The following is a 12,547-nucleotide window of genomic DNA, read 5'->3' as shown; positions in this document are numbered from 1 at the left end:
GAAGGCGGGAGCCGCCCTTTGCTTAGCAGCCTCTGCTCTTCCCAGTCTTCAGTGCTAGCTGGGGCGCACAGTCGGGACTGTGGGCACCTCTTCAGTGGTGCCTCAGGCCTTTGCCATGCTCCCCGGCCTGTGTTGTCTGGCCCCTCCTGTGTGAGGCCCAAGTGCCCCCTAAGGCTGCTGAAGCAACTCTCTCAAAGTGTCCAGAAAAATCCAGTAAAATCAAAGCACTCTTTACACAGCTGCCCTCGGAAGGCCTCCTGGCCTCCTGTTCCCTCCACCCCCGCAACAGGGCCCAGCTACCAGCACAGAAGCTCACAGGATGCTTCCTCTGCATTACGGTATATCCACAGAAGGCCGGACAGTGCCTGCCACTGACCGGTGCTGACCAATGAAATTAGCCGTGCTGTGTGTGCCGGGGGCGGGGGTGTGTTCTGCTCAGCACTCGCCCTGGAGTACTGTCTTACAGCGTGTGTGTTAGGAACACAGACGCTCACCCGTCCCTCAGAGGCAGCCGCTGCCCACGAGCTAGAGAGAGGGAGGCCAAGGTCCTGCTGCTCTGCCTGTATTGTTCTGGGACCCTCTACAATGCAAGTAGCTCTTGTGTTATTGAGGATGTATTTGAAAAGGTTAGAGCAATGCATGCAGTTATAGAAAACACGGGTGTTCTGAAAAGACAAAAGAGAAGCAGACATAACTTGCCTTATGACTACAAAGAAATGTTAGTTAACATGGAGTGTGTTCTGAGGTGGTCATAAAAAGGACTCGTGCTTGTGTTCTTACTACTTTAAAGACAACAGCATCTGTGGCTAGCTGTGACATCATTCCCTCAGCGTGTCTTGTCAGCTTGTGTTGCTCCTAATGGCCGACTTCCATTTGTAGCCCCTCAGAGAATGTCTTGTCAGTCCTTGTTGACTCTGTCCCTTGTCACTTGCTTCTCGGGGATGGCAGTACCAGGTCAGAGGGTGTTCACACCAGGGCTCTCTGTGTCCCTTTAGCGTTCTGAGAGTCTGTGTCCCCAGAACAACTCATGACCGGTCTCTGCCTCTTGCAGGTGGATTATAAAGCCGACGAGTGGCTGATGAAGAACATGGACCCTCTGAACGACAACATCGCCACACTGCTCCACCAGTCCTCAGACAAGTTCGTCTCTGAGCTGTGGAAGGATGGTACGCCCTTTGCCCTCCAGGCCTGCCTCACACTGGGCCTGTCCTCCTCCTCCCACTCTGTACAGGACCCAGCCGCCATACAAAGGACCACACCGGCCAGGTGTCTTTTGTCCTTTGTGACTCTCACAAGGAAGATCTGTCTGAACTGAAAGGGACAGTTTGCCCCAAACAGCACCGTAGCCATCTCCCCCAGGGCAGAGGCTCCCTCGGCTTTGCTGGCTCTCTAGCCAGGCGGCCAGGCACCTTCCACAGGTCGCCCAGCCTTAACCACACAGGCCTGCACCCGCAAGCATCCCTGCACTTCTGCCTCTCCTCCTTAGGAGACTGGTCGCCTCGAACCCGTTCTTTTTCTGTCTCTTCTTTCCCCTCTCCTCTGCCTGGGTCTTGCTTTAACCCCTCTGTTGCAGAGATGCAGAGCACCCAGAGAGCCTATTTCTATCGCCGCTTTCCCATTCTCCACCTAGAATCAGGTGACTGGCTGCCTGCCTGCACTGGGGTCTCTTGTGTGGCATACCCAGGGCTGTGCACGATTTGCACGTTTCTGTCTTACTTTCCTTACCCTATGGCTCCTCCTGCCTGGCTATGCCTGTTCTCTGTGCTGCCCAGGGCTCCTGTCCTCAGTATGCCTGGCCCAGGCCTCCAATAGAAAAGCCACACTTCTGAAGGACTGGGTTGGGGTGTTGGAAGTTTCCTACATAGAGAAAACCAAGGGAAAAACCCTGGCTTCCTTAGAGCTCCCCCTAGAGGCGGTATCTTCTGCTTGCACAGCTGTGTGTCTTGCATGAGGTTCAGGTGTGACGGTGCTGCTGAGTGTCTTAACTGGAGGGCAGCTGTGTGATCCTTCAACAGTCTTCAGAGAGCCCTAGCCCTGTGGGTCAGCAGCAGGGTAATACAGGGACCACTCGCCATGAGGCCACATCCCCTGGTCCTCTAGGACCCAAGTGTTTCCTTAGCCGCTCACCCCCAGGCTACTTCACCGGCCCTGTGTGGGGGTGGGGGAGGGGGGCACTGAAGTCACATGGCTTGCGAGCCCCACTGTGGCTTCCATTTTAAGCCACATTTCATTTTTTAAAAAAAAGTTGTCCTCATATAGGGAAGACTGCTCTGGTTACACAGGAGTAGGAGCTGGGCTTTGCCGCAGAACTCATAACCTGTACGTAGTGACAGCTGCCTTCAGACCTGATCCTAGCCCTTGCTCTAAACTGATGTCAGTGGCTCTGCTTGGATTTGGTTGACTTGCTTTTGTTGTTACGTTGGAGAAACTGTTCATTTCACTGCTGCGGCTGCGGGGTGTGAACCATACGATCAGACCATGTCTTTTAGGGTTGGTCTAGAGGATGAGGACCTGTGGGCCGCACCCACGTGCCACGTAATATTGTATAATGTTCCAGGAAGACCCTTAGGAATACTTTGGGCAGCACTGGGTTTTCAGACTGTTTCTAACGCTACCATGGGCTGCCCTGGTACCTGCTTTAGAGGTCTCTGTTGAGGGAGGACCGTGCATAATGAGTCCTGGTCCTGTCTGAGGGCTGAGCATATTTGGACATCCCATTGCTTGGCTCCTAGTCCAGTGCTCTTAGGTAAAAGTCTGTGAACTCAGATACTAATTTTTTTTTTTTTAACTTAGAATCATAGGAACCTCTCTGTGCTAAGCCAGGTTTTAAGGCAGAGCCACGCTCAGGGAATCCTCTCAGTTCCAGACACATTTCCAACTTCATTGATTGACTTTGGGGAATCAGCTCTGGAGGGGCTTCCCAGGCTGCTAGGGTAGGGGACAGGAGCACAGGGTCGGCCTTGGTGATGCACTAGAGATGTGCCTCTGAACATGTGCCGGCCCCTGTGCCTCCTGCCCAGGTCAGGTTTGCCCTATCCAGAGATCCTTGCACGTCTCAGCTCAGGGTAGAAGGGTCCTGCAGCTCCACAGACTCTCCTCGTTGTCTTGATGTCTGTTTCTCTGGTGCCCCCTGGCCTTCAGTGTGGCATTGGTGCTCACAAGCTTTGTTCTTCACAGTGGATCGAATCATTGGCTTGGACCAAGTGGCCGGAATGTCCGAGACAGCACTACCCGGTGCCTTCAAGACCCGGAAGGGCATGTTCCGTACCGTGGGGCAGCTGTACAAGGAGCAGCTGGCCAAGCTCATGGCCACGCTGAGGAACACCAACCCCAACTTTGTCCGCTGTATCATCCCCAACCATGAGAAGAAGGTGCGGGTGCTTGGCTGCGCCCCGGCAGCAGGGCTCGCCTCCCCAGTACTCATTAGCTCCTGGGCACAGCAGTGAGCCTATCTATCCGCGTGTGCTTTCCTCTCCAGGCCGGCAAACTGGACCCACACTTGGTGCTGGACCAGCTGCGCTGCAATGGCGTCCTTGAGGGCATCCGAATCTGCCGCCAGGGCTTTCCCAACAGAGTGGTCTTCCAGGAATTCCGGCAGAGGTGAGCTGGCCTAGGCCTTTGTTTGACCCCCAAGCTACAAGTGGAGTAGGCCTCAGGTGGCCTGTTTCCTAAAGGGACCGTCAGCCCGGGCTGTGTTCACATGTGTGAACAGCAAGGTCTCTGCATTCACCTCTGTCCTGGGGGGAGATGGTTCCTAGTTCCGGTACCACTACTGTCTCACTGACTTTTCTGTTACTGTGATAAAATACTGTGGCCAAGGCAACTTAAAGGAGAGGTTTCTATAGGGCTCATAGTTTCAGAGTAAGAATCTATCACCGGCACAGCAGGAAGTGTGGTAGCAGGCCTGTACTGGAGTTGGAAGCTGAGAGCTCACATCTCTAACTGTAACAGAAAGCAGAACAAACTCGAAATGGCACCGAGTCTTTAAGCTCTCAAAACCCATCTCTGGGGACACACTTCCTTTCACAAGGTCACACTTCCTAAGCCTTCCACACAGGGCTGCCAGTGGGGACCTTAAATTCATATGTCTGAGAATCAATCCAGCACAACTACATACGTGAGGAGAGTTGTCCCATCTTGTCACTGGAAGGAGCATCAGTGTGCGGGCTTTCATTCCCAGGGCTGATGATGGGCCATTGTGCAGGGAGTAGCCAGATTCGTGGTCACTGAAGGGACTCATGGAGCAGGGTTGGACGGGGCTGCGGCTTCCTGCTGTTTGTGCAGGAGCTCGTGCCTTGGCCTTCTTCATCTGCCTGGTGACTGTTGAGTGCTGATTGCTACCCTGGTGCAGCCATCTGTTCATGGCTGATGTGTGGTATCCAGGGAACCTGTGAGCATGCCAGTCCCTGGGTCCCAGATGAGGACTCTGTGGTTAGCAGAGCCCGTGGCTTACCCTGTGTCTGAAGTGTCCCAGTGTCCTCTCCAAGCTTGCTCCCCTTACCCATTTAGTCAAGGAAGAAGCAGGGTGTGTCTGGGGCAGGGGTCCTTTGGAGACTCAGTGAGCGGCGCTACGCCCCTGCTGCACTGGACGGGTGGCCTCAGGTGTTGATGAAGGTGCAGTCCGTGCAGAAGTGAAACGTGGATAGAGTGGCTGACTTTTCTCTCCGTCCTCAGGTATGAGATTCTCACCCCTAACTCCATTCCGAAGGGCTTCATGGATGGGAAGCAGGCGTGTGTGCTCATGGTGAGTCCTGCTGCAGCTCCCCGGGGCGACCACCTTCGGCTGGTGGGTCCCAGCTGCTCATGTGACGCGTGTCCAATGGTCATTTTGACCTGAAGATGCCTGTGCCATGTGGTCTCTGCTTGTGCTTAGGTTCTGATTTTTCCTAGTGCCCTGAGAGGCTGTCCTCAAAGGCCTCGGGTAGTCAGGGATGTGTTGGAACCGGGACAGACCCCAAGGACTAGGCCAAAGGAGACAGGACTGACGGCAGCTGCTCTGTTCTGTTCAGGGAACAATTCTACTGTTTTCTTGGCCTTTTCCTTTGGCTGTTGTACTCAGCATGTCCATAGGCAGCTGCTCACAGCCAGGGCTGAGGGAGTGGTCCAGGGGTTGACCCAACATCTGGGCTTTCCCTGCCTACACCCTCCTGCCCTGGCACTCTGGGTTTTGGTTTAATCACCAATGGTCCCAGTGCCCCATAGCTACACTGGGGCCTCAGACCCACCCTGCACCCTTTCCTGCGTTTCTTATGCATCTTATTCCCAGCCTGGCCTTTGTGAGTAGCCACTGCTTGCTGTCCCGAGTCATGGAGGCAGGGTCACTCATACGAAGAGTTGGATGCTCAGTAGTTGGGAGATTGAGATGGGGAAGGACATGGGGCAGGGGGATGCTGCCTGCTGTCCAGATGCTTGTCAGCCAGTGTGGGGAGGGCAGGGTTGGGGACGTCTCCCCTGGGGTCTGGATTACTTCTTCTCTATATATAGGCACTTAGCCATGTTCTTGTGGGGTGGGCTATCCACGTAGAACACTCCATGCCAATGGAAGCTTACTCTGCATCCTCCAGACAGTCAGACAGGCTGGCTACCTGGCTGGCACACATCCACCTGCGTTAGTTACCTTCTCATTGCTGGGGCCGTGTACTTGATGAAAGGCAACTTCAGGGAAGAGAGGGATCCCATTTGACTCTCATTTTGAGGGTAGAGTCTATCATGAGGGAGAAGAGGGCGTGGTGGGAAGACAGGGAGGCGGCTGGTCCCATGTGTCTGCATCGGCAGGAGAAATGAGTTGCACTTGGCGGCTTTCTCCTTTGCCCATTTAATTCAGTTCAGGACCCCAGTGCGTAGGATGGTGGCACCTATACCTCCTCAGGATACCCAGAGGCGTGTCTCCTGGCTGATTTTTAAGTCTAGTCAGCTGACAGCAGAACACCCTGCCATGTGGGCTTTCTAATGAGTGTTGCTGTCCTCCTAGAGTTACCCAAGTTTGTCATGATAACTAAAACTTGCTTGGTGCTCACTGGGTGCTTGGGCCCTGTGCTGAGTGCTTCTGACATTCTCTTGGGGAGTGCCCATGGCCCTACTGGGAAAGAGACACTGCTACTTGCTTTGTGTCTGGTTTTCGTTTTAAACTGAACCATCACCTCATATAGCTGAGGGAAGTGGCCTCATGAGTGGACAAGCCAGGGTCTCCAGGTGGCGTTGGGTCCTGAGGCCCATTAGGCCCTTGCTTTAATCTTGGTGCCAGAGACCTTCAGCTGCCTCACAGTGGAGGACGTCCTGGGTGAGCGCTTGCGGAGCGTGACTCCAGGTGCAGAGGCAGGAGGTAGACGAGGTCTCTGAAGAGTCCCGGGTTTCTCTGGCAGTCTGCATTGTCACCTTGCTCTGTGTTACTCCTACTCTCAGTGTCCCTGAGACCTGTGCCCTCTGCTCCTGCAGGAGGTGCAGCCACTCCTGTACTCCTGTACGGCTGGGCTGAGGCACGTCCTGGCCGTTTCTCCCGGTGTGCAGAGTGGCGCAATCAGTGGTCTGCTTTTCTCCCTCTAGATCAAAGCCCTGGAGCTCGACAGTAACCTGTACCGCATTGGCCAGAGCAAAGTGTTCTTCCGGGCAGGAGTGCTCGCCCACCTGGAGGAAGAGCGGGACCTGAAGATCACCGACGTCATCATTGGCTTCCAGGCCTGCTGCAGGGGTTACCTGGCCAGGAAGTAAGCTGCAGGGACCCTTACCCACTCACCTCACCTGTGCTGCTGCTGCTGAGGCAGTAAAGACAGCTATGGTTGAAGGCCTCTGGGGCCTCGCCGGACCTGGCCAGCCCCGGGCTCTTGTGACCCCTTTACCTCCTGGATTTCTCAATGGGTAGAAATGGCTATTTATGAAGGAGTCTAGTGGGAGTCAGTCCACTGAGTTTTGACTGTCCCAAGTGTCTGCTCATCCTCACTGTCACCATGTGGGGATGGCAGCCAGGCCTGTCATGATGCTCCATGGAGGCAGCCTGAGCTCAGAATGTAAGATCACGTGTTCGGATTCCCCTGCTGCAGCAGGCACACATGTTCCAGGACGGTCCCCGTGTGCGCTCTGGGCCCTGGAAACGAGCACGGCTTACTACCCACAAATGCTGTGCTGTGCACCAGCAGCAGCTCAGGCAGGGAGGCGGCAGGGCCGGGTAGCCCACTCCCCTGGACACAGATGCAGATCGTGACTAAGGCCACAGTTAGATCTCGAGCTAAGGTCTTGTAGCTCACTGGCTCTCGTAGACCCTTTACGCCTGAGCGGACCTCTGTGGAGGCAGTGGCTGAACGACCCGAGCCCTTGTCATCCACTGTGTGTTGAGCGATTGCTGAGCCAGGGTTGTCAGTGCGTCCTTTCCTCACACCGTGGCTGACCGTGTCCTTCGTCTCCAGGGCCTTTGCCAAGAGGCAGCAGCAGCTGACCGCCATGAAGGTCCTACAGAGGAACTGTGCCGCGTACCTCAGGCTGCGCAACTGGCAGTGGTGGAGGCTCTTCACCAAGGTGGGATCTCTGCAGGCCACCCAGCCTCCTCTCGCTGCCTTTCCTGTAGCTCCCTGGGGCTCAGCATGTGAGCCTAACCTGGTCCTGTCCAGGGGTCTGCCTCAACACCACTTGTTTGCTGTGGATGGCAGTGTCTGTGCTGGGCCAAACTAGAGAGCAGCTCCTGTGGGTAGGGCTTGCCCCATGTGAGAGACACTACCCTCCTGTGGTGGCCCACGGCAGCCAGCTGCTCAGAATTTCTACTCTACACCCCCAGACTTTAAAAGTGCCCTTTGCAAGCTGGGCACTGAGGGACATGCCTTAATCTTAGCGCTCAGGAGGCAGAGGTGGGCAGATATCTGTCCACATAGTGAATAAGGACAGTTAGGTCTCAAACACCTTTGCCACTTGTTCTGTCAGTTCTAGTTAATAATGTATAACGTATGTTAAATACCAACAAAGCACTAGAAAGAACGTAAAACGGGCCCTTGACTCTGACCCAACGCCGCGATGTCTCTGCATTTCTTCTCTCTGCAGTCCGCCTCAGCTGTGTAAACTGTCTGCATTCCTCGTAGCCAAGCTTCGACTTGTGTTCGTGTTCTTGTATCTTGCACTTTGTATTTAGAATTCCTCTCAGCGGCAGTGTTGAGGATAGATGGGTCACCCCTACGCTTCGGGCCTTTCAACAGTCCTGTCACGGGCATCTTTATGCTCATGTAGACATGGGTTCCTTGCAGTGTAATTAAGCGAATCAGGCCTGTAGCACGTGGTACCAGACTGACTTCTAGGAAGGTTGTACCCGCTTGTACCCTTTCCCCAGATAGCAGGTCTGGTTGCCTCTTACCTCTAGAGCTTGCATTTCAGAGGTGAGGGAGCTTCTAGGGGTGGGCAGCTGGCCTTAACTCTGCCCTGTCTTCTGCCCCAGGTCAAGCCCCTGCTGAACTCAATCAGGCATGAGGATGAGCTGCTAGCCAAGGAGGCGGAACTGACAAAGGTTCGAGAGAAGCATCTGGCGGCAGAGAACAGGCTGACAGAGATGGAGACTATGCAGTCTCAGGTAGGTGTCAGAGCGCTCAGTGCTGCCCCTAGTGGCCACCAGCAGGCTTGCAGCCTATTTGCAGTCCAGTGGAGAGCAGTAGTCAGCAGGGAGCCTGAGCCACAGCGCCCTCCCTGGAGCTGCTTGAGGAGTACACACCAGCTCTGCTGCTGTGACAGTGTGCCTAAAAGAAGTAACTTAAAAGGGGCCTGAAGAGAGTCCGCCTGCCCAGGGCCCTGCTGAGGCGGAACGCCATGACAGAGAGAGGTGGCGCAGAGCCAAGGGAGCAGAGGGAAAGAAGGGGCCAGGCCCTCAATAGTCCTGCGAGGGCATGTGCCAGTGCCCTGCCTCTACAGTTCTCAGCAGCTAACAGTGCCCGCCCCTGGCACCCAAGCCTTCCGTGCCTGCCTTGGGGGACACTTCTTACCTGGACCACGAGGAGGCCGCAGGGAACTTAGTTTCTGCACATGTTCCTTGCAGCTGATGGCAGAGAAGTTGCAGCTTCAGGAGCAGCTGCAGGCGGAAACAGAGCTGTGTGCCGAGGCCGAGGAGCTCCGGGCCCGCCTGACAGCCAAGAAGCAGGAGCTGGAGGAGATCTGCCATGACCTGGAGGCCAGGGTGGAGGAGGAGGAGGAGCGCTGCCAGTACCTGCAGGCGGAGAAGAAGAAGATGCAGCAGAACATCCAGGTACCACCTGGCCTGCGGGGCGGGGCAGGGCGGGGCGCGCAACCAAGCACAAAAGAGGCACACGGATTCAGTGGCCAGTCAGCATTCTTTGTCCACCTGGGCATCTCTGTGGAGGCTTGCTGTTTGCGACAGTCACTCAATGTCCAGGGATCATCTCCATGATGTTACCCATTGATGTTGAGGCCGCTGAGTTTCTCTCTTTGGTCCTCGCTTCATCGGCCTCAGCACGGGCCTGTTTGTGGCATGCTGGCTCAAGTAGCCCGGAACAGTGCGATGCCATGTCAGTCATGTGCCCCAGGTCTCACACGGGTTTCCTGAGTAGGGGCCAGACGTGTGTGCGTCCTCCGCCCTTCTCACGTCTCCTCTCCCCTTAGGAACTTGAGGAGCAGCTGGAGGAGGAGGAGAGTGCCCGGCAGAAGCTGCAGCTCGAGAAGGTGACCACCGAGGCCAAGCTGAAGAAACTGGAGGAGGACCAGATCATCATGGAGGACCAAAACTGCAAACTGGCCAAGGTGGGGCCCGGTGTTCCATGCTGTCATGGAGAGGGTAGGGCAGTGCAGGGCCAGGCACAGGCAGGTAGGCGTGTCCTGGCCCTGCACTGCCCTGGCTCTGCCCAGTAGCAAGCCACTTCTCCCGGGGCACCAGCACCAAGTGCAGAGAGGTTTTCTCATGGATGAGGAGACTGGGCAGAGGCTTGCCATTTCTCCTTGGTAAAGGTCTTCACCAGCTTTTAGGATTGAGGAATCACCAGACGGCAGCCTCTTAGTAGGGCTGGGGTGGGCCCCTTGTCCTTCCCTAATCTAGCTGACACCAAGAAGTTTTCCCACCTGCTCCCAGGGAGGTCGTGGGCGCCTACATTTGTAGTGTCTATGGACCTGGCCGAGTCTTTAGGCCCTGCCTTACACTTGATCCGTACTTTTCTGGTTGAGTCTTCCATTGGAAGAGCTAAAGTATGTTCTCAGCCAGCACTGAACCCGGACACTCTTCTTCTACTCGCAGGAGAAGAAACTGCTGGAAGACAGAGTGGCTGAATTCACTACCAACCTCATGGAAGAGGAGGAGAAGTCCAAGAGCCTGGCCAAACTCAAGAACAAACACGAGGCCATGATCACCGACCTGGAGGGTGAGGCGGGCGCTGGCCGCGGTCGTCCTGTCATCCCTAGGCGAGCCAGGCTAGGCCATTGCCTTAAGACAAGGCCATCAGGCTTCAGGGACATTTGCTATCTGGTTGTCCTGGGAGTCGGGGCTGCAGACTCAGCGCTGCATGGCCGGACGGTTGCCTGTGTGAGGGGTGATAAGCATGAGGCTTTGATATGGCGTGCGCCGGGCACAGCCACCTTAGAAGCTGTTGAGCACAGCTGGGAAGGGAAGAAGGAAGGAGTCAGAGACTCAGGTGCTGTGTGGCCATGGGGACACAGAGGCCTCGATAGCTCCTGGGGCTCTGCTTCACCTCGGAGCTGGCAGTGGGTGTGTGCATGGTGTCCCTTAAACTGCTTGTGTTTCCTCCAGCGCATAGTGTTTGGTTTTACACAAGTTCTTAAGGCTCTGTGTCCCTTCCTGGCAGAGCGCCTCCGTAGGGAGGAGAAGCAGAGGCAGGAGTTGGAGAAGACCCGCCGCAAGCTGGAGGGCGACTCCACAGACCTCAGCGACCAGATCGCCGAGCTCCAGGCGCAGATCGCAGAGCTCAAGATGCAGCTGGCCAAGAAGGAGGAGGAACTGCAGGCTGCCTTGGCCAGGTGAGGCGCCGCTCCTCGCCAGTGCCGCGTGCGCAGTGGCTTCCCGCCCCATTGGTGCTGCAATAAGCCGTGAGCATGCTCTCCGCTTCCATCCCAGAGCCCATTGCAAGACACTTCTGACCCACAGACAGTGTGTTCCGGAGTGCGAGATCTTCACAAAGCCACCTACAGCCCAGACTCTGTATCCTCCCTCCCTTCCCCTTTCACCCATTTCCTTCCCCCTCCACCTCAACATGCGGGTGCGTGTCGTGTTTTTCTCCTTCGGAACTAGAAAAAGGCATCAGAGCTCCTGGAACTGGAATTATAGGCAGCTGTGAGCCACCATGTGGTTGCTGGGAATGGAACTCAGGTCCTCCGGATGAGCAGCCAGTGCTCTTCTTAACCATTGGGCCACCTCTCCAGCCCCACGTGGTATTGCTCTCAGACGTCCTGGACGGCTTAGCTTTGCTAAGGTCAATCTCAGTCCATGGCTGTGACTGTCAGAGGGCGCCCTGGCTGCCCTTCCCAAGGCTCTCCTGCACACTCCTGCTGCTGGGCGGTGAGAGAGAGCGGAGTCCTGCTGATGTCACTGATCTCTTTGGCAGAGTGGAGGAGGAAGCTGCTCAGAAGAATATGGCCCTGAAGAAGATTCGAGAACTGGAGACTCAGATCTCTGAGCTGCAGGAGGACCTGGAGTCTGAGCGAGCCTCCAGGAACAAAGCTGAGAAGCAGAAGCGGGACCTGGGAGAGGAGCTGGAGGCCCTGAAGACAGAGCTGGAGGACACTCTGGACTCCACCGCCGCCCAGCAGGAGCTGAGGTGCGCCACGTGGGGCGGTGGGCAGGGGTGCGGCAGCGGCGGCACAGGTCTGCAGAGCACATGCTAGGCTGGGCCTCAGGATGGAGAGATGACCAAAGGAGGGAGGCCAGTGGTAGGGAATCTGTGGGAGTCTGGGTGTGGTGGCACACACCTGTGATCCAGCACTTGTGAGACGGAAGCGAAGGGTCAGGAGTTCAGGGTCATTCTTGGCTAAGACCAGCAATGTCTACATAAGAACTTGTCTAGAGAGAGAGAGAGAGAGAGGCCCTGTCCCTTTCAGGCCTCTGCAGTCAGAGTTGGGACAAGGGACAACATCCCCCCCCAAGAATGTTGCCTCCAGTCTCATGGTGTTTTCTGTCCAGGTCGAAACGTGAGCAGGAAGTGAGCATCCTGAAGAAGACTCTGGAGGATGAGGCCAAGACCCACGAGGCCCAGATCCAGGAGATGAGGCAGAAGCACTCGCAGGCCGTGGAGGAGCTGGCCGACCAGTTGGAGCAGACCAAGCGGGTATGGAAGTCGGAGAGGCGGGCTGTCTGGATGGGCCCCGCTGGCCTGTTGTGTCTGAACCAGAGCGGAGCAGGTGCAGTATTAGGCTGCTTCAGGCCTGCGACGGGGCCCGGCTTTGTCAGAATGATGGGCACCTAAGTTCCCTATGCCTCGGTTTCTGCCGTAAAGGAGGCTGGCAGCTGGTTTGTCTGGTGATTGATTGTCTGAGGATGAACTGATCAGACTGTAGAGCATCTGAGTAGTTAATGCTCCATTCACCTGACCAGACAGCTCATGGGCGGCCATGGGACCCTCAG

At 56.0% G+C, this 12,547-nt stretch overlaps 1 protein-coding gene across 2 annotated transcripts in view; it reads left to right on the top strand.

The window, feature by feature from the left end:
- The window catches only part of Myh9 (myosin heavy chain 9), a 79,776-nt gene that overhangs the window by 57,781 nt on the left and 9,448 nt on the right, over positions 1-12,547 (top strand). For both annotated transcript variants that reach the window (XM_052160276.1, XM_052160275.1), the window contains 13 exons: positions 1,052-1,166; positions 3,178-3,371; positions 3,479-3,600; positions 4,675-4,744; positions 6,544-6,704; positions 7,401-7,509; positions 8,414-8,545; positions 9,005-9,211; positions 9,586-9,723; positions 10,211-10,334; positions 10,776-10,947; positions 11,532-11,744; positions 12,107-12,251. In XM_052160276.1, the coding sequence (XP_052016236.1) occupies positions 1,052-1,166; positions 3,178-3,371; positions 3,479-3,600; positions 4,675-4,744; positions 6,544-6,704; positions 7,401-7,509; positions 8,414-8,545; positions 9,005-9,211; positions 9,586-9,723; positions 10,211-10,334; positions 10,776-10,947; positions 11,532-11,744; positions 12,107-12,251 (1,902 nt within the window). The remainder of the gene's footprint in view (positions 1-1,051; positions 1,167-3,177; positions 3,372-3,478; positions 3,601-4,674; positions 4,745-6,543; positions 6,705-7,400; positions 7,510-8,413; positions 8,546-9,004; positions 9,212-9,585; positions 9,724-10,210; positions 10,335-10,775; positions 10,948-11,531; positions 11,745-12,106; positions 12,252-12,547) is intronic.

The sequence above is a fragment of the Apodemus sylvaticus genome, chromosome 17, assembly GCF_947179515.1.
Source record: "Apodemus sylvaticus chromosome 17, mApoSyl1.1, whole genome shotgun sequence".
In the NCBI taxonomy this organism is placed as follows: domain Eukaryota; kingdom Metazoa; phylum Chordata; class Mammalia; order Rodentia; family Muridae; genus Apodemus; species Apodemus sylvaticus.
The sequence above is the reverse complement of the archived record's forward strand: the minus strand, read 5'-3'. Positions and strand labels throughout refer to the sequence as shown.